This window comes from Xiphophorus hellerii, chromosome 21 (genome assembly GCF_003331165.1).
Source record: "Xiphophorus hellerii strain 12219 chromosome 21, Xiphophorus_hellerii-4.1, whole genome shotgun sequence".
Taxonomy (NCBI): domain Eukaryota; kingdom Metazoa; phylum Chordata; class Actinopteri; order Cyprinodontiformes; family Poeciliidae; genus Xiphophorus; species Xiphophorus hellerii.
In genome coordinates this window covers 12472599-12492932 of record NC_045692.1, presented here as the reverse complement: position 1 = coordinate 12492932, position 20334 = coordinate 12472599, and the positions used below count along the sequence as shown (strand labels likewise).

Below are 20334 nucleotides of genomic sequence, written 5' to 3'. Positions count from 1 at the left end.
TAAGTTCATTCCAGCTCATTAAACCCTTAAAACTCCAAACTCCAAAGCTATGTTCATAATGTGACTTTGCCCTTATCCTAGTGTGGAGTACTTTCAGGAGGAAAAGTGATGACTGCTGAAATCTGAGGCTTCCAAATGGACAGAGTTATCTGAGCTGTGGCACTGACAGCTCGAACACTGAGTGTGACTGTAAATTGCGCCGTTTGACCCAGAAGCGCTCACAGAGGGAGCACAGTGCTTCTCATATGCCGGGGTGATGAATTTTTGTATTGATTAGCACTATGTAAATGTAGGATGTTTTCAAAAGGCCAGCAGATTTTTGTTTTCCCCAGACATCTCTGGCCAGTATTTAATAACTGACTGTGCCTATTGGTGGAACAGATGTCAGCAGCTACTTATGTAGAGGTGACATCTGACCTGGAGTTTCTGTCTGTGCTTTAGTTATCCTGTCATTTTATATTCCCAAGTGGTCTTGCAACTTGTGCCACTGTCTGTGTTTCTTGTAAACTCTCGCACACAACTCACCCACATCCAAAAACAATCACCGACCTTCCATTACACCATTAGTACTTGATCATAAGTGGGCGGGAGAGAGCAGCCGCTTTGATGTCTTTCTGATACGACCCGCCCGGCTGCAGCTGCTCTCAGCTCTATTTTGGGGGAAGGCTGCTGCAGGCCTTCAGAACAGGGCTTCCTAAACGCAACACATAAACATAGACAATATATGCAAATTCTCTAGTCTGGGCCAGCCCCAACGACAGTCCCTTCGACTACTCTGAAGACAGTTCCATGCGCCTATCAAAGCTGGTTAGGAAACATTAGGGTGCAGATAATAAGCAAGAAAAAGCAGTTGGCGTTTTATAAGTGAAGCATAAGGCATATTACGTATTTTTCATGGACCAAAAAACACACATTCTCTTATATACAGTGCAATTATTGTCTGCCTGTTTGTATGGTTTAAAGAAACTCAATGTTTTGAACTTTTCTGGGAGATTATTCCAGATTAGCATAGTTAGATCAGAAAACATTATCCATACTGAACATTTCACAAATTGTGGCACAAATATTAAGCTGCCCATTGAAACTAGCAAGGAGAGTATGGCGCATAGAAGTAGCCAAAAGTTGCATGGAAACTCTGGAGAAGCAGCAGAGATCAACAGCTCAGGGGGAACAATCTGCTGACTGGACCATTAGTGTAGTAGCTGTGCACTGCATAAATGTGCCCTTTACTGGAAAGTGACAAATGGTAACCCATTGTTTTGCTTAACAAAAGTTTTAAGAATAGCTTTTTTTCTAGTTAATTACAAGCCATTTAGCAAATATACAGACAAAACGTACTCTGTTCTGATGAGACCAAAACCAAACCTTTTGGCCTAAATATAAAATTATATGTGTAGCAGAAAATTAATAATATACTGCACATCACCCTGAACACAGCTTTTCAAGGTGAAATGTGGTGGACACAGCATGATGCCATGGAGATGTGCTTCTTCTGCAGGTACAGGGATGCTGGTCAGAGCTAGCAGGAAGATGGAGCTAAATATAGGGCAATACTTGATGACACCCTGGACCAGGCTGCACAAGACTTGAGATTGGGATGGAGGTCCACATTTCAGCATGGAGTCAGAGCTACTGTGAAGTCATTTATATTAAAGAATATCCATGTGTTTGAATGGCCCAGTCAAAGTTCATTGCTAAGTCTAACAGATTATCAGTAGTAGGGGTTTTATGATCCCTGGACTTTCAGTTTAGTTTTGTCTAAGATGTGTGTTCAGGTTCTTTTGGTGCGACTCATTCCAGTGTTATGTTCTGTTCTGTCAGCTCATCAATTCATGTCTTATCACAGCTGCAACTGGACCAACTTGCTCCTGTTCTCAGTAATCACCTTCACAGCATTCAAATACTGATGTGGTCAGTCCATTCCTTTCCAGATCCCTCCTTTGCTTACCCAATGTTATCCTTTTGCACCCGTCTGATTCCGTGCCTGTCCTCCCCTTGTATTTCTCACCATTTTAGATCTCTCCTCACTTTCCCAGTGTGCTACTATCTCACAATAGATAACTCCACTATATATATATATATATATATATATAGAGAGAGAGAGAGAGAGAGACTGCAACTCTACCACAACAAATCATGACAGATACTGTCCATGTAATCTGTCTGAGCTTGAGGTATTTTGCAAGGAATAAACAAAAACGTGATTTTTTTTGATATGCAAAGCTTTGATTACAGCAAATGTGGTTCTACAAAATATTGACTTTTATTCAATATTTTCTATTGGATAAATATGTACACCAAATTTTGTTGGTTAAAAAAATGATGGAATTCATGTGTCCTCTTCCTTCCACTTTATAATTTTACACCATTTTGTCTTTGCCAATCACAATATTTACCAATTAAGCTTGAATTATTCCCTCACTGAACAATGAACTCTTTTACACCATAGATTAATCCTAGTTTGTTTATAACACCAGTTTAATAACTCAATACCAGTCAAATGATAGTTCACTGCATCTTTCTGACCGCCTTTTTAATGAAGAAGTCCTAAATAAAACCAGGTCAAATTTTCTAGTCATGATGTGGAACAATGAGGGGGGCGTTTCTGCCATTTCTTCCCTTGGAGGGGGAATGGCTTGTCACAATGAATTTGGGGGTACTGTTCCTTTAGCCTGCAGCCACTCACAGTGCCCTAAAATTCTAATGTCAGTCCTGATTTAAAGAAGCTCAGTTGAAGCATGTAAGCTAAAAACAAAACCAAAACTAAAAACTCAAGTGTGAGTCATGAAACTACAAATTAGTTTAATAGTTTTATTTATAACACTAATCATGTTTAAAACATTTTTCTATTCATTTTTACTCATGTGGTGTCAAAGATATAATAATAGTACATTAGACTGTTATTTTATTTGAACTTGTGGTTATTACATGTGCCACGTTGTCCAATATACACTCACTCCAATAGTGCAGACGCTGTTCTGCACTATTGGGAAACCCAGTTGTTTGGGTTTTCTTCAGAGACCCAAACAACTGGGTATAGCAGTGCTGTTTATCAAACAGGCACAACATACTGGAGGGAATTAAGGGCTGACTTCAATGTTTAATGTTGAAATGTTTTTGAAAATTACAACCCTGTGAGAAATGAGCCAGCAGAGTGTACCTATTATTATGGTATGATGCTGTTCTTGCCTGTAAACCCAGCAATACAGAAGGAATTTCACTTGTGCAAAGACCAAGTAATTTGCTTGCTACTTGCTCAGAGTCCTGGCACAACCCCCCCCCCCCACACACACACAAAATAAACTTATATTTTACTTGAGTACAGCCAATCCTCTGCTTTGATGGAAGCTTTAATAAGCAGGCAAGTGGACTTGACAACCAATAGCTTGGGCCCAACGCACTACTTGTTTGAACTAGAATGGCTCACCATAAAGAACCCCATATAAACAGCCTCACAACGTAACTCATTTGCCATTAAATTAACAGGGAGACAAACCTTAAGGCACATATTGGATTATGTTGATCTGTTTAAGAACTCACTAAAACAGTGTGTGAGAACAGGTTTATTACTGTGTAGCTCTGACAAGGCCCTGCTTCTTGTTTATGTAATGAGACACAGCATATGGCTTGCTGTAAATGATATAGTGACAGTTTTATAGGTTTATAACAGTCTTTTTTTTTACTCTTTGTATAACAGATGATGTAATGCTAAGCTGGACTGGCAATGCTAGGGATAGAAATGAGATCTGTTCAATACTGATGTCTAAGCAGCAGTTTTGAAAAACGCTGGGCTCTGATATTTCTTCACTGCTCACAAATCTTAAACCAGTTCTAGAAGTCCGTTATTGTTTCCTCTGAAGGTGGAGGTTTCATGCTAGAGAAGTTAAAAAAAAGAAAGTTAGACATAAATGTTTCACTTCACCCATTTGATAAAGTGACAACAATAACATTTAAACGCAAAAAATACTTTTCCAAATATGAATTATGTTTATTAAATGAAGAAAGCTATTCAAAACATGGTCCTATGTGAAAGTAATTGTCATTAAACCTAATAATCCTTATGCATTTTGTGAAATGAGTCTTTCAGTGAAGGAATGGTGGACCACTCTTCTTTGGACAATTATTTTAATTCAGCTACATTGGAAAGATTTAAAGTATAAACAGCCTGCTTAAGGTCATACTACAGCAGCAATCAGATGTGTGTATTGGCTTTGACTAAGCCACAAAAATATATATTTTTTGTTCTTAAACTACATAGATGTGGACCGCGAGTTTTACTTTTAATCATTGTCCTGCTGCATGACCTACATATCTTTGAGTTCAATGACACAATCCTATGGCCGTTTCCTTCAGGATCTTCTTCCTGCGAGAAGAATTCATGGTTCCATCTCATCTGGGTCCATGTTTGACTGTTGGTGTGATGTTCTTTTTTCTGAAATGCCTTCTGAGTTTTATGCCAGAGGTTACTGGATGAAAATGTTCCAATAAGTTAAATTTTGCCTCATCACTTCATAGAATATATTCCCAAAAGTCTTGGGAATCATTAAGCTGTTTTTAATAGTTTCTATTGCCACAGAACTGCTTAAATTGAAGGTAGAGTGCTTACACATTTTTTTGTGAATTTGATGATTTTTAGGATTTCGAATTTAAAGAGATATTTTGATTTTCCGTTTTGTGTTATTCTTGTATTTCTGGTCATTCTTGAGTTTTGATGTCTTCGTTGTTTTGGTGTTTTTCCATGTTTTGTAATTTTGTAATTATGTTTTCTTTTGTGCTCATTCTGTGCACAATAGTCATGTTACCCACACAGTTGCAATGTATTCAGCTGATCAGACTCACCAGTTTCTCGCCACATTAATCACTGCTCCTTTGTCTTCGCTTATTCTTTGCTGGTTTCTTCTTTTGTTCTGTTTTAGGTGCTGTAATCGTCTTTCTGAAGCTCTAAAATGCCGCTTTGGATCTCATCATGATGTTGAGGCTTACTTAAAAACTCAGAGGCACAAACAACTAAATGTGTGATATTAGCCAATTCAAATGCAAACATTTCTGGTGTGTCCTAATTTAATCCTGGACAGAAATTGTATTTTGCATTGCATCGTATAGTTGTTTTTAAAGCATATTTGCTTAGATTTTAATGTTCATTTATTACTTTAATTACATAGTAACTTTCATGTTGATATTTAACATAAACATGTCTACATATGTTTGAAAAACAAAAACTGTGTTGTTGTTTTTTTGCTCCTCATCTTTTCTTGGCTGTACAGGTATTGTAGCGGTCTTCATTTGAAAAACAAATGCATTTGTGAAAGATTTTCCTCACTCTTTTATGTATTATCTTCTCATTCTCTGTGTAAAATTATAAAATGATTAAAACATATTTCATTGGTATTACTTTCTTGTTTATTTTACTTCTACCTCAGAGTTTATTTCTACTTTTCACAATTGTTTTTGTATCTGTTGAAGGTTTTCTGGATGAGACAGGCACATTTCTCAGAAATCAAAAAGGAAACCTTCTTATAAAGGTCCAGCATTTGAGCCTACTGTTTTTATTTTAACTCACAACTTTTCTCTTCCCTATATAATTCATCTGCTTTAATATAAACTGCAGAATAGCCTGTGGGTCTAAATTGTAGCTGTCCCTGCAATTTGTTAAATACCCCGCAGGAAGCTAGGACTTAAAAGGGTCTGGTTTATATTCGTCCAGGACGGCTGGTGCAACCAAATCTTGTCCAGCTTGCTGTGCCATATTAGAATAGCAACAGAGATATTCTATACTATTAGTGACAAGTTCTGCCTAACATAGGTCTCTTATATGTTCTCTGTACTATTCCAATGAAAGCCAAATTAGCTAAATGATCATAAGTCAAAAGAAAAACTTCCTGTTTTTTTTTTTCTGTTTCTTTTTTCGCTGTGTTCCAGACAACACACACGACGTAGCACATACCAGGCAGGTGCTGCTGCTGGTGTAACACTACACTAATCTAAGGCCAATCCACAGTGGAAACAGTGTGAACCGACTTGGGACAAACTATAGCACCTGCTTTTGCTTGCACGACTAATGTGAGACCCCTACTGAGATTCTTTGATTCAATGCCTGGTCTTTTCCCCATGGATCTCATTATGAGAAGGTCAAAATTAGGCCAATGTTTTGCTTGGAGATACACAGAAGTGATTACAAGACTGGGTACAAGCATATAAGTGGAAATCTTGAAATGTTCTGATTCATATGCGTTTCTTGTTTTATATTTCATTGGAGACCAGTGACTTTTTGAATAACTTCTACTAGGCTCAATTTCTGTAAATATATTGCTTAGGTGTGCTTTAATCACAGTTGTAATCAAGACAGACATGAAAAGCAAATTGAGTTTTTCATGCCTTCTCATCTTGCAGATCAGCAATCTTTGAACAAAGGTTAAATTTAATTGACACGGTATGCACGTATTGTTTTAGTGGAAGTGGGTGAAAAAGTACGTATACTTTAATATTTATTTTAAAAAAAATAAACATCTGAAAAGTGTGGTGTTCATTTCTTTCAGCCTACTTTACTCTGATACTTCCGAATAAACCGCTGTGCTACCAATTCCTTATAACATCGTCCATCTGTATAAAAAAAAATCTCAGTATAAATTGAGGTATTCTGTGAAGGTCACAGAGGTTTGTTAGAAATTACTGATGAACAAAGAACCTTCAAGAAATGACAGACTGCACAGAAATTATATGTTTTAGAAGCAGCCAAAGGCTCATGTTAACAATGGAGGATCTGTAGAAGTTCATTACTCTTGTTTTAGAGGTGGCGGCTGGACAAAAGGCATGAAAGATAAAAAGAAACAGGAAACCTGTTGAAGAAGTGATGTGTAGAGGAAAAATAACACTGCGCACCACTCTGAAGACTTCATCCTCACATGAACATGGCAGTGGGAGCATCATGCTGTGGGGATGGTTTTATTCATCAGGGACTGAGAGGCTGATCAGAATTATTGATCAAGCTAAATACAGGCCAATTCTGGAAGAAAACTTGTAGCAGGCTGGAAAAGCCTCAAGACTGAGGAGGAGGTTCACCTTTCAGCAGGATGACATTAATGTGTTAGAACAGCCCAGTCAAAGTCAAGAACTAAGACAAATTGAAAATTTATAGAGGAAGCTTCAAACTGTGTGGCCACAGACATTCTCCATCCAATCTGACCGAGCACGAGCTGTTTTGCCACAGAAATGGGCAACAGTTCAGTCGCTTTTAAATACATGAAATGGAAGCCCTGTAAAGTCATGACACATATCAGATTTTCATTTGTAAACATTTTGAAAACCATGTCTAATTTTATTTCTTCTTTTCAGTTATGTGCTTCCTTGTGTTCCTATGTTAAAATCACATAACATAAAATTCTAATAAATACACAAAAGCAATGGAAAATAACAATGAAAGTAAGATGGTAGAATATTCTAACTTTATTAGGCTCTTATAAGAAGAAAGGTAGAAAATGTTGGTCCATTGAGAAGCACTTGGACAAAATGGCTTACAAGATGAAATACTCACCAAAGAAGTTGATATAGGTCTTTACTGTGCATGATATAAATAAAGGACAATGTTATGATTTACAAAAACAGAACAAAAGCTTAAAAGCCTCCTCTGTGAGGAGGGCAGCTATGATTCTACTAGTGATGGTAATAAAAAATACCCAATAAATGCATCATTCTGTTTAACAAGGCATAATAACTTTATTTTATACACATAAGTTCATCTCCAAAGACTTTGCACAAATCAGTGGGGTATCGTGAATCTTAACATATCAAAACTCTCCCACAGGTTTTTTTTTTCTTCATAAAATCCTCAAAACAAGTACATCTGCCCTTCACATCCCCAAATGGTACATACAGTATGACCAATTAGAAATAAAATATCTATGTTTTTTTCCACTTTCGAACATTATCATATGTGCATTACATTACCAATTACAAACAAAAGTTATCTTCATTGTCAAAATACAGATGTGCAAATTGTTAGAAAAATACCGACTCATACCAGATTCTGGATTGTGCTCTGTAAAAATCCTTACAAACAGTATATAATAATCTATATAGAAATTTCTCCAACATGCAATGTTGTATTTCAAAAAAATATCCAACAGGCTGTTCTGTTAAACCTTCTAAAAGACTAGTCTTCACTTATTTTTATTGTCTATAGAATATTACGACTAAATTTCAGTAGTATGTTTTCCAGTAGTTTGTCCAAATGCCAAACTGGTTCAAGAATTGTTCAAACTGTTTTTTGTTGCTCATTTTAATTTTTGACAACAATCAAATCTAACCTTCGGAACAGATTTGCAGTTGTTAAAACCTAAATATATATATTTTAAGCCCTTTTTTTTTGGTGATGACCAATGTTTAAACAAACACATCAGTTGTACAATGAATAAATATTCCATCTTGGTAGAGGTGATAGTAAAATGTCCACCATATAAATAACCACTTTGGAAATCAAAGAAACTCATGCCATATCCGCAACAAAGACTACAAGCAGCTACGATGAAGCAAGTCAAAAGCATGGTTCAGGTGACGACAACAGTCAAAACATCTCCCCCCCTAACCCATCTACAATAGAGTTAAGACAAGGATGGCATCTATTTCCCTTCCCTCCCTTCCTCATCTCTTTTGAGGTAAACAGTAGCACTGTTAAAGACTTCTAAAGGCATATCTTCTTCTCCCTGGATCCACATTCCCCATGGTCTAAACCTGAATAAAGTTCCACTGTCCACAAAATCCAGTCTCATACACATGCACGGCTGGGCCTTTTTTACTCCAGCAGCTTCGGGAAGCTGTGGTTTTGCATCTCAGTTGTGGCGTGAAACAGTGAAAGCGAATAACAAACTTCATTAAAGCGGAAGGGTGTAGGCATGTACAATAAAATATATTCTTTTCTCTTCTCATTTCATAAATAATATAAGACATTTGTTACTTCACTCTCACAGAGCTATCTGCCTTTTCAAGAATAAACCAAGTTCATCATCACAATTCCTGCCATTAGTGAATGCCATATTTAAAAAAAGAAGAAAAAAAAAAAACAGGCTATTCAAATCACCTGTGTTTGACAAATAAAAATTGATTTTTATTAGAATAGCATAACACTATCTCTGGCAAAATAGATTATAAGCCTTTGACAAAAAAATAAACATATTGCACTTTCAGAAACATGGATGTGTAATGTCAAATTACAGCTCAACTGGTAGAAATGAGTAAAATTTAAATAAAACGGGGAAAAAAAAACAATTATTTTACTCATTCTCTGACAAAGTTTCTACAAGAACGCAGGTAACCAACAGTTGGAGGACAACAGTGAACAAAAAGCTACATAAGAACAACAAACAAAAAATTTAAAACTGTACCATGCATGGGGAGTGTTTCAAAAGCAGTGTATCCTGGATTACAATGGATGGAGCTTGAGAAAGCTGCAGGGATGTTTGGATTAACAGAGTAAGACTGGCTAGTGACCGTGCAAGCACTGACGGCTGGCAACGGTCATGCACGGTTTGCTCTTGCAAGAGTGGCTTGAACCCCAGTAAAACCCTCCAAACAACCAAGTCCCTAGCCCCATCCACCAACACCATCGCCCCCCCGTCCCCCTGTCTCTCTGTCTCACTATCGCTCTCTTGGCCGCCCTGGGGCTGGGCTCACATCTCCCCATCAAAACGTCAGATGGCAAAATAGAAAGGCAGCTGTTTGCTCCCGTCAACTAAAAGTGCATCTCCGCACTCCTCCAGCAAGGTCCGTCAGCCCACTACTATCTCTGCCAAGGCAGTGAGAGTGGGCTACAGAGACCTGAGCTTGGGTCAGCACACATGTAGGTTTCAAGAACTTCTTTTTTCATACTTTGTACGTTTGGTTGTGTTTTCACTTTTTTTTTCTTCATTTTTTTTTTTAAACTCACTAGACATAACATTTCACTTCTGCTTATACAGAAGCCAAAGGAGTGCTAATTGACAGGGTTGGCCCTAAAGAGGGCCAAAGACAGGTTGATAGTAGTGATGCCTCTCTCCTCATTCTCTTCGGTGTCATGCTGATTCCTAAACACCTCCGGCCGCCCCCGTTTCTCTGGCGCCATTTTCACTTTTCAAGGCCGGCAATGCAACTGTACCAGTTGCCATGGTTTCACTGCAATGTAGAACAGTCTGGATTTAATTGGCCCCTTGTCACATTTCAGATATGTACACAAATAAAAAAAAAGGACATCTTTGTATGGCACGCACAGATTATCATGTCTGGGTTATTTTCCGCCATAGAGCGGAACTATTAAAGATAATACTTCTACATAAGTTAACTTACCATAGAAACAATATCATCATGTCAGAAAGTGGACAAATATAATTGCAAGGCCAATATTCAACAGCATTACCATAGCAACAAGGATTGAGTTAGGACCCTGCAAAAACAAAAAATAACATTAGTCTATAACAGCAACACCCCCATCCCCAAAAATGGGAAAAAAACAATTTTCATTCATTTCATTTAATCAGTATGTAATTGATAAGATTGAAAGCAGTCTTGCCTGTTTGTTAAAATTAAGCTTTAGCTAGCAACTAGTACCTTAGCATGGCACAGAAAAAGAACACAAAAGTTAAATGTCACTTGGCTTCTGCAAGAAATAGTTTCACATATCAGTTAATATGGGGGGAATTTTCCCCCCATATTAAATATAGCATCAGTTATATTTATCATATTTCCTAAATACAATACTAAAATTGCTTACCTGTGGTTAGCTTATTGAGCTAGTGATTAGCTTGAAAAGGGGTCCAAACACGCTAACTTTCAAAGTTAGCATATTTGAAAGTTTCCCTTGTTCAGTACCTTTATTCCCACTATTCCTTTTACACCCTTTATATTGTGTTCATGTAAAAAAATCACCTACTTAGGTGTTTTAACATTTCAAGCCCCACTTGTGGTACCGCTGTTTAATAAATTGGTATAGGTTATTCAAATTAAATTGTTACACATATCAACAGCAGTAGTAAAATCTAAATCTTGGGTAATGTAACTAATCCCTTCAATTCATGATGCAGACATAACATTTGCCCTTTAAATGTAAACTTAGTTTGCCCTGTGGAAAAATTACAAATGTCATCCATAATAAGTTTTAAAATATTTTTGTCTCACACAAATGTTTCAGATCATTTCACATGACAAAGAATATGACAAACTGTACAAAAATGGGTTTTCAAATAAAGGTAAAAGCTGTCCAAAACCATCCTGACCCTATGTGAAAAAGTAATCGTCCTACAGCTAACAACTGATTGACTATTTTTGACTCAATCCCAGCTATAACACTGACCCAGTCCTTCACTGTGGACAAATAGTCTGTTTGAAGTCATACTACAGTCATACTGGACTTAAATCCAGACTTCAGTCTGATTGGGCCACTCCAAAGCATTGACTTTACAGACTTGCTGGTGTGTGCTCTTAATTTTAAGGTCACAAACTGATGGCCAGATATTCTTGTTCATGATAATCTGCTAAAGAGCAGAATTCTTTGTTCAAGTTATGAAGGAGAAAATAAGGCCCATGCAGAATCTGTGCTAGTTTTATGGTACAACAAAAACAAAAAGTTCCACTTTTGACTCATTAGTCTACAAAATATTTTTACCAAATGTCTTGGGGATCACCAGGAAGTCTTGTTGGCAAATTTCAGATGGACTTTTGTGTTCTTTTTGCCAGCAGTGGTTTTGGCTTGGATTTCACCCCCTTTTGTCTAGTCTTTTACATGTTGATGAATCATAAAAGCTGACCTTCACTGAGGTAGCTGAGGTCTGCAGTGCTTTAGATGTGTATCTGTGTTCTCTTCTCTCCACTTGTGGATAATGAGTCTTACTGTGGGTCTCTTACTTCCTGGAGCCTAAAAATGGCTTTATAGCCATTCGTAGGTGGATAGATGTCAGGCATGTTGGATTTAGATCATTTCCTGATTCTACCCACACCCATGGCAATGAGGTATGGGTGTGGGTAGAGAAATTAAACCAAATGGTCACTAATTACAGTATATTCCATATTTACCAAAGGGGTCAATAATATTTTCATATGTGGATAGGCTGGTTTGGATAGCTTTTATACCTTAGCAAATGAAATTGTTTTAAAACTCAATTTTGTACTTAATCTGTTTATCTTTGATGATGTTCAGAAACATTTTAGTCTGACAAAATCAAACAGAAAAGAAATCTGTGAAGTGTGAGACACTGTAATTATGTGTCCCTACAGTAAGTTACAAGTAAAACATATAATTAATTTTAATCATTGTTTGTAAATGGGAGTATGGAACGCCCCCTAAAATGGCTGGTATGAAACATTTAATGGTAGGCAGCACCATTTTTATCTTAAAAAGCCAATTGGGAAAATTATTTAAAAATACATATATCATCTTAGCCTCAGGCATTTGAATGTTATTATATAAAATTTAGCTTCAGGTACTGTCATGTCAATTTTTTTCATCTGGTCAACAATAGCCAACATGAACTTTGGTTAAGCTACAGTATACGTACTGTTTCTTCTGTGCTTTCCGCAATTTCCATGCTTGCTTTCTTTGTGTCTGCAAGGCTCTTTGGTTTTAGGGAATCTTGCTTCCTGAGTTTTGGGTCGCTCTTGCTGTCCCGAATGGAAGGTGGCTTAGGAGTAGGGGTAGGGGTGCTGAAAGACTTAGGTTGTGGGGGCAGACGTGCCAGAGCTTGGGCACTAGGCTCTTCTTCCACTTCTTCAGGCTCAGGAGGTGGAGGGCCCCGTGGAGTGGCTTTAACGTAGTAACTGTGATATTCAGAGTGTAGCTGGCCATTGACTGGAACAGTAGGAGGCTGCACAGGGGGAGCGGTTGCTGGGGCCGGTTGCTGAACTTTAGTTGGTTTAGGAGGAGCCTCAATGTGTGTATGAGAAGTCTTGGGGCCATCAGTGAAGGATAGCCTCTCTTCTTTACTTAGCTTCCTGCTAGATCGCTCATCCTTGCTGGCCTTATAACTGGACTTCTCCTCTTTGCTTATCTTGCGGGATGGTTTTTCCTCTTTGCTTGGTTTGTGGCTGATGCTGTTGCCAATCTGGCCAGTCTTCTTCTTAGTCTCAGGTGAGGGGGGAGGAGTGGTTGCAGGACTAGCTACAGGAGAATGGGGTGGAGTTGTGCCTTTGCGGTAAAAGTGAGGAGAATCATGTGGGGATTCTTCCTTCTTTTCAACAGGGACCTCTTTAATTTCCACTGGTTCTTTTGACTGTTGTTTTATGTAGTCTGGTCCTGAGAAGGGAAAAAGAAATAACACACATTGTTATGGGACCCTCAGTTCACTTTGAATGATTACTGGGAATATGGCACAAGAAAATACAATTGTAACTTTTACAACCGTAGGGATACCATTTCATTTAGAATTTATTTTGTATAATTGACAAATAAAACTAATATTAAAAAAGCCATGAAATCAAATGAAGAGGAGAGAAAGGTTTCAAAGACTGATTAGCCTTTTTTGATTTGCTCAACTGGAATTGATTCAATTAATTATTAGGTTTAAAAAAGCTTCAGAGGAACATAGATATGTACTTATTTCTTACTACAATACACTTTGTACAGCTGGTATGTAAATATCAAAATGAAAGTGGTCAGTATATCCAGTCCTATATCTGTGTAAACAGTCTTATTGTGGAGTACTGGGGGCCTCCTGTACTCATAATCTCCATTTACCTTTCAGCTATGAGCATTCCTAATTTGTTTTTGAACTGCCACGACCAAGACCCAGTACAAAAAGAAAGGAGGGACATGTAAACATTTGTGGGACTTAACATATCTCCCCAGCTTAATTTCACACCATAGCTCAATAAGAGTTACGGCTCCACAGGCGGGAGTGAGTAATTTCGCTCTGTTTGGGGACAGATTCCTGTGGGGGGGTTCCAAGCATGTTCTAGATGGTTTTCACCATTTAAACGACCCCTGTAGCCTCAAACGCTTTCAGGTCGAATGCTTTCATGGCAACTATTCTAATATGATTCATACAAACTTGAACAGAGGAAAAAAGACAGAAAAACGTTTGCTTTAAAATTTTTTAGCTGATTTTACATCCTCTGGATAGGAAATGAATGTGTTCATTTAGTTATCTTGCAAATTAGAATTTGATTGAAAAGTTAATCTATTTCAGTAACTCAACCGGAAATACTGTATAAAACTCATATACCATAGAAAAGTTATTACTAAAAGAGTATTATACTTCAAGCATTTATTTCTGTTAATTTTGATTATTATGGGTTACAGCTAATAAAAATCAAACACTAATGCATCTATCCACCATCTATGTCCAATGTCCTTGCAAACAACTTTGCCACCTCGCAGCTCAAGCTGTATTACAACCAAATTTCAGTTTTTCAGAACTTAGAACACTACTTTATTAAAATTATTCTATAATAAAGAAATGCTATGTTCTGACTATTGTCCAATCACTGCCACAGAACACATGTGAAACCCCAAAGGGTAGTTGCTGAAGAGGCTGGCTGTATCTGAGCACAGTAATAGGAAGTTTGGTGGAAGGAAAATGTGTGGTATGGAGAAGGCACCCTGCCAACAGTGATGGCCACAGTCTTGAGAGGATTGTAAAATAAAGCCCATTCTAAAGTTTGAAGGAGATTCACAAGACATGTACTGAATCTGGAGTCCAGAGCTTCAAGATCATTATAGAGCATTTCACTTCCCTCTGGTGACAACCTTACTAGAGATGCTGATTTATTTTTAAGCAAGAACTACCGAAAGCACCTATAATCAATTTAATAATATAAATGTCACTGTGCTTGATAAGTCAGCAAAGCTGCCCCATACAAACTCCATAGACAAACTATAGCATATTGTCAAGAGGAAGAGTAATGAAACCACATCGACATCATGCTTCAAATGTAATACTCTGTATGTAATGAATTCATATTAGAGATTTTACTTTTTAAATGAAATTGCACGATTACACATTTCAACAATATTATAAGATATTCATCTCAAAAAGTGAATTTTCTATATTTCTTCTTCAGATCACTGTTGCCTCTTTAAGCTTACTAGAATTCAAGCTTTTGTCTAAGCTGCAGCAGTTTGCCAGTTCTGCTTATGTTAATCCACGGCACATTTTCTGCCCCAGTGCACTCTTACCAACATACGAGCACTCTCTGCTCCTCATGCACAAATGTGGGCAATCATACAACTGTACAAAACATAACAGATCAGCCCTTTATGACCCAGTGTAACTCCTCCTGACCTTAATACGATATGAATGGCAGTTAAAAAGAGAGAAGCTTTAAAAAAATTACAAAAATAAAAACATGAAAATTTATATATAAATATGTGTGTGGGCGCACGCAAACACAGCAGGAAGAAGTACACTGCCTGCATTTCACGTCTGTTGCCAGTGGGCATTAGACTGAGTTCAGCTAGCCATTCCTAGGCAGCCTGTTTTTCATCATTTCATATTATAGGACACTGTGTAAATTACTGTTACTGGTATTTACAGCTTAAGTTCTGTTTTTCTTGAAGAGCTGACAATCAAACACCTACACAGGCCTGTTTTTGCTTTATCAAAGATGACAGGGCTTCCCTGCAGCCTTGTCAGGCTAGGAGACAACAGTAACCAGAAAATATATTTCTCCTCCACTGCCTCATGGTAAATTTTTGATATTAAGAGGTTTGTTGGTACAGTACGGCAAATAGAATATCACCTTCTTGGAATTGAAGTCCACATGCTCTCCCCATATATAGAGTTATGCTGTCTTTTATTCACAGCACCTTTTTGGTTAAAGTTATTATACACAGATCTGTGCCATTTTGTTTTGTAATAATTTGATATATCATCCACTTATGTAACTTAAAAACAACCATGGAGCAATTTTGACCACTTTTCAGAAATAAAATAAAGTCTCACAGTTCTTGATTTTGATCACCCTATGACATAGCTGACTGGCACACTCTGATGGTCCATATAAGTAGGTAACATAATCCTACCCAAAAATAAACTACATTGTGTGTCATTTTTGTGAGAAATAGTAAAAGTTTAAAGTAGAATTTGTCATTTGCAGCAGCTATTCACATCTGAGTAGAAAAGTATTCACTGTCACCATAATTCATTCAGATCAAGAACCTAACAAATTAATTTCTATATGTTTGTATGAAATATTGTTGCATAATACTATTCAAATACATTATAAAATTAAAAAAATTGTCAACTTTATCTACTTAGATGTTTCCTAAAACCTCCTACTCCAACTGGCAGATGGGAGGACAGGACTGCATATCCTTCCTGTCACACGAACACACAGAGTGGATCTCATAGTGTGCTTTTGCCAAATGTATTTTTAAGTGAAACAGCAAGACTATAATAAATGATTTTAAAGTGTAGTTAATTTGTTTATTTGTTTGTTCGCTAACTAAAGTCCTAATTTGAGAGAGGTTACACTGGCTCCAAAGTATGTCATCCAAATGCATCAGTCAGGAGAAGGCTGCAAAACAAAAAATCCCCATTCTTTTAAACACATGCAGTTTTTTAGCACTGACAGTGCTCAATAATTGGATCAAATATGGGAAGTGTCTCTGAAATGGATTGCAATACAGAAACTAGGCAGGAAGACTGCAAAGAGGCCAACAGCAACAGTGAAGGAGCAGCAGGAGTTTCCAAGCAGTCCTCCTGTTTTCTTTATATGTTTGGACAAAGGAGCAGAACTGTATAACAGAAGCCTTTGCTTTCAAAGAAAACATTCGGGCTTGGTTTAAATTACCTAAAATCTTGTGGGAGAATGTGGGAATCTGTTGAAACACAGATTGAATTTCTGCCTACAAGGTAGGTCGGTCAAAAATACACATGGAACAATATTTTAAAAATGCCACAGAGAACCATGGTGGGTGCAGCATCATGATATGGGTTTTTCCTTCAAATGGAACTAGGTTTTTTGTTGAAGCAGATAAAAAATATTTGAAAACTACAAATGCCTGTTAGTTATGACCTGTTAGTTGGGTTGCCGCTAGAAAGCTAAAGATGAAGATACTTTTTTTCTCCTCCGGATCATAGTGGTAGGCCTGCATCCAAATAAACAAAAGAGGGTGAGTTCGTAATTTCTTTATTTTTCACTTTTTTTCTTTTTGTGTTTTTTTTTAAGTTTGGTTGTACCAGTGAAATTTCCTATTTCATGTGGGAGTAGCTTGAAAAAGATCAATCCTACTTTTCCGTCACAAAAACCTGACATTTAGATACAGGAGTACAGAATATTGAGAGCCACTCTCTTGTGTATGGGTATGTGAAGAGTTACAAGACAATTGAAATAAATTATTGTTAAGTAATTGGAGAATTTAAAAAAGGTCAACAGTGGGGAACAAGCATTTCCTGAATGTTTCTGGAAATGACAATATCCCAATAATGAAGGCTAAGGTTTTATTTCAACAGGTTTAATTAGTAGATTCAAAAACAAAATTGCAATATGATATATGGAAAAGAATTAAGTAGGCTATTCATTAATTCACTTTACATTCTGTTTTCCTGAAAGTCATCAGAAGTTTCTGTGTTAAGTTAACTTAAGGAAAAACTGCTGAGTGAAAACTTATGTACCATCTGCTGCTATGAATACACAGCAACACCCTCTCGTGTCTGCCTTTTAGCCCTGACAGCTAGTGGCTTTTATGACCCCACCTGGTTCAAGTACACCTTGACAGGGTCATAAAGGGTGGAGCAGGATCTCTCTTGCCCTCCCCTCCCAAACCACTCCCGACCCCCACCCGTCTCTCTGGTGAGCGGCTGAAGGAAGGAACAGCTGCTGTGCGAGCGCTGGAGCAAAGTCCTCTCAGTGCATAAGGATTTCAACTATGTCTCCATTAGACCTCTGTGAGCACACATCAGCACCAAATATAGCCCAATTAACGTCACGCCACAGGCCACGCCCAGAAAACCCCCACTGCTCCCCCTCCAGGGTGCTGTGTGTGTGTGAATCAATCGGAAAGGTCAGGGTCCTATTTGCTTTGACCCTCTCTTTCCTTTTGAAGTGCATAGTCCCAATCTTAGTGATAATCTGCCATGAGTCCGAAATGCTAATTACAAACAACAAGAGATATGAATAATATAGTTACAACTATGGATACATAGTTGAAACTGAAGGATGAAGATGTGTGCATTTAGGGAGGAAGTCATATTACACTGGAAAAGTCATATTATTCTGATTGAATTCACTCTGAATATTTTTTCACACTATATATATTTTAATGTTCTCTGTAAGTAAACTTGTGTGGGAGTAGCATTACATTTTGCCCCCAGGAAGCTGCAAATACGGGATGTTTACATTCACACATGAAAAGCCAGCACAGAGACAAACCAGAAATATTGATAAGCTGTAGTAATGCAACTTCCTTTATACTGCAAAAACAAAACAAATTAACATACGTTGAATAAGTTTGGTTATTTGCAGGTGCGTGTTCGGCTTTCAGCTGGACTTAACAGACAAGCTTACGTAACTGAACGTTTAAATGTTCCGGCTCATATGTCATCCTGCACTGCACATTATTATGACATCGGCCACTCTCTCATTCATGATCCGACTTATAAGGCAAGGACACTCTCCCTGCACACACTTACACACACACGCCCACACGTGGATATGGAGAACACTCAGCCTGCCAGGCATGACCACTGTTTTCCACAACACAAACAAGCCACAGGATGTCTCTGGCCTTGACTGGCCATTGCTGTGGCTTAGACAGCGACATGCTTGAATGGGTCCCATTGTCAATCTGTATGTCACCTACTATTTTGTAGTGGCTTTTGGAAAAGGCCCAAAAGTTGCTTGCTCATAGGGCTAAATATATTTGACCAAATGGAAGGGGGCTGGGGCCGAAGATAGCATTGATCTTACACAGTAAATAAAAATAAACAAAAAGGCGTGGCATTGCTTCTCTGAATATTTTAGCTCTATTTCAGGCAGAATAGGGAAAAGATTAACACCAAACATATAATCCTAGTGGTTTAGATAAATTCACAGAATGAGTAGCTTTAAAAAAAAAAAGCTACAAAAGAGAATTTTGGCGCTTTTGCACAATTGCATTTCTTGTTCAATTGTGTTCAAAACTCATAACTAACACAAGCTGTATTCGCTTTCATTTTTGGTTGCCAAAAAGGGATTTGTCATACATGAAATACCAATCTGATGCAACAATGTATGACACAATGACCAGCCCAAAAGGAAGTAATGATATCTCAGTCTCCAGCTTAACTGTGATGTCATATGTGGATGATCAATATAGATATTTGACCAATGAGATGGCCAAATTCAAGAGAAATGTTGTCTGAGAGCAATAAAAGAACAACACCTAACCCAGAGATTTAAAAGCGCTATCTGTAGTGAGAGAAGTCTGTTTGTACTGTAAAACATTATTCCACTAAACAAGTTTTGTCATGGCAGCCTGTCATTGTGTCATGAACTCCAAACTAATGCTATAATGTGATTAATAGGAGAAAAATTAATTACTGATATTTAGATGGTAGTGAAAGCTCATCAGTCTTTCATTCATTAGCTTAAAAACAGAGGACAAAAAATATTGCTAGCACTACAGCTAATTATTGCAGTAAACCATGCTGAAGGTGGGGGTGTTGTTTTGTAGGAAGTATTTATTGAATCATTTGTAAATGCATTCATCAGATCAGATAATGCGTACTGACATAGAGTACATTAATGTATAAGTTTGATAAAACAAAAACAAAAAACTACTTTTTTTGCCTTTTAAATAACACACAAATATCATCCAACATCCATCAAGATGCTTCCATGAAAATGCTCTTTTGTATGACTTCTGCCCCTTTATGTCCCACCTCTGACCTCAGTTGCTTCACAACTTTAAAAAAATACACAACTTGGTAATTTACATAGAATTATATATCTATTGCTACTTTGTAAAGCTCAGTCTACCCTGTAAAAAGACTAAATAGGGCTGAAATGACACCCTATGCTTTGAAGGCAGTATGCCTGTTAAACTGTCAGGCAGAGGAAAAGTGAGAACCGCATGGGATAAGTAGAAGGAAACCTTTGAAGGGTTCCATTTCCACCACTCCTTATGCTTCTTCAGTCAGAAAGAAAATCAAGGAACAAAAATGCGTCCATCCTTTTATTTTGCATTGATTTTTAGCAATTCTTTCAATCACAACAAGCCTTTGAGAGCAGGGTAGAAAAAAGCTGCCATTCAGAAAGAATAGTGGCCTGTTTTAGTATAAACAAACAGGCCTTTATTGTAGTGTTCGAATTTGTCTTCAGTGTCTTGACTGTTTAATCACACAGCCGGGACACCAATCTCTTTTCCAAGCAGAAGCTCAAGAACAAGCTCAAATA

The 20334-nt window shown here is 37.5% G+C and overlaps 1 protein-coding gene across 1 annotated transcript in view; it reads right to left on the bottom strand.

Annotated features, from left to right (window-relative positions):
* Positions 1-7688: 7688 nt before the first annotated feature.
* Positions 7689-20334, bottom strand: part of jph1a (junctophilin 1a) — a 39697-nt gene continuing 27051 nt past the window's right edge. Inside the window, exons 5-7 of the mRNA XM_032551172.1 lie at positions 12519-13252; positions 10315-10411; positions 7689-10143 (exon numbers count right to left, since the gene is read on the bottom strand). Coding sequence (XP_032407063.1) covers positions 10331-10411; positions 12519-13252 — 815 coding nt within the window. The 3' untranslated portion in view covers positions 7689-10143; positions 10315-10330. The remainder of the gene's footprint in view (positions 10144-10314; positions 10412-12518; positions 13253-20334) is intronic.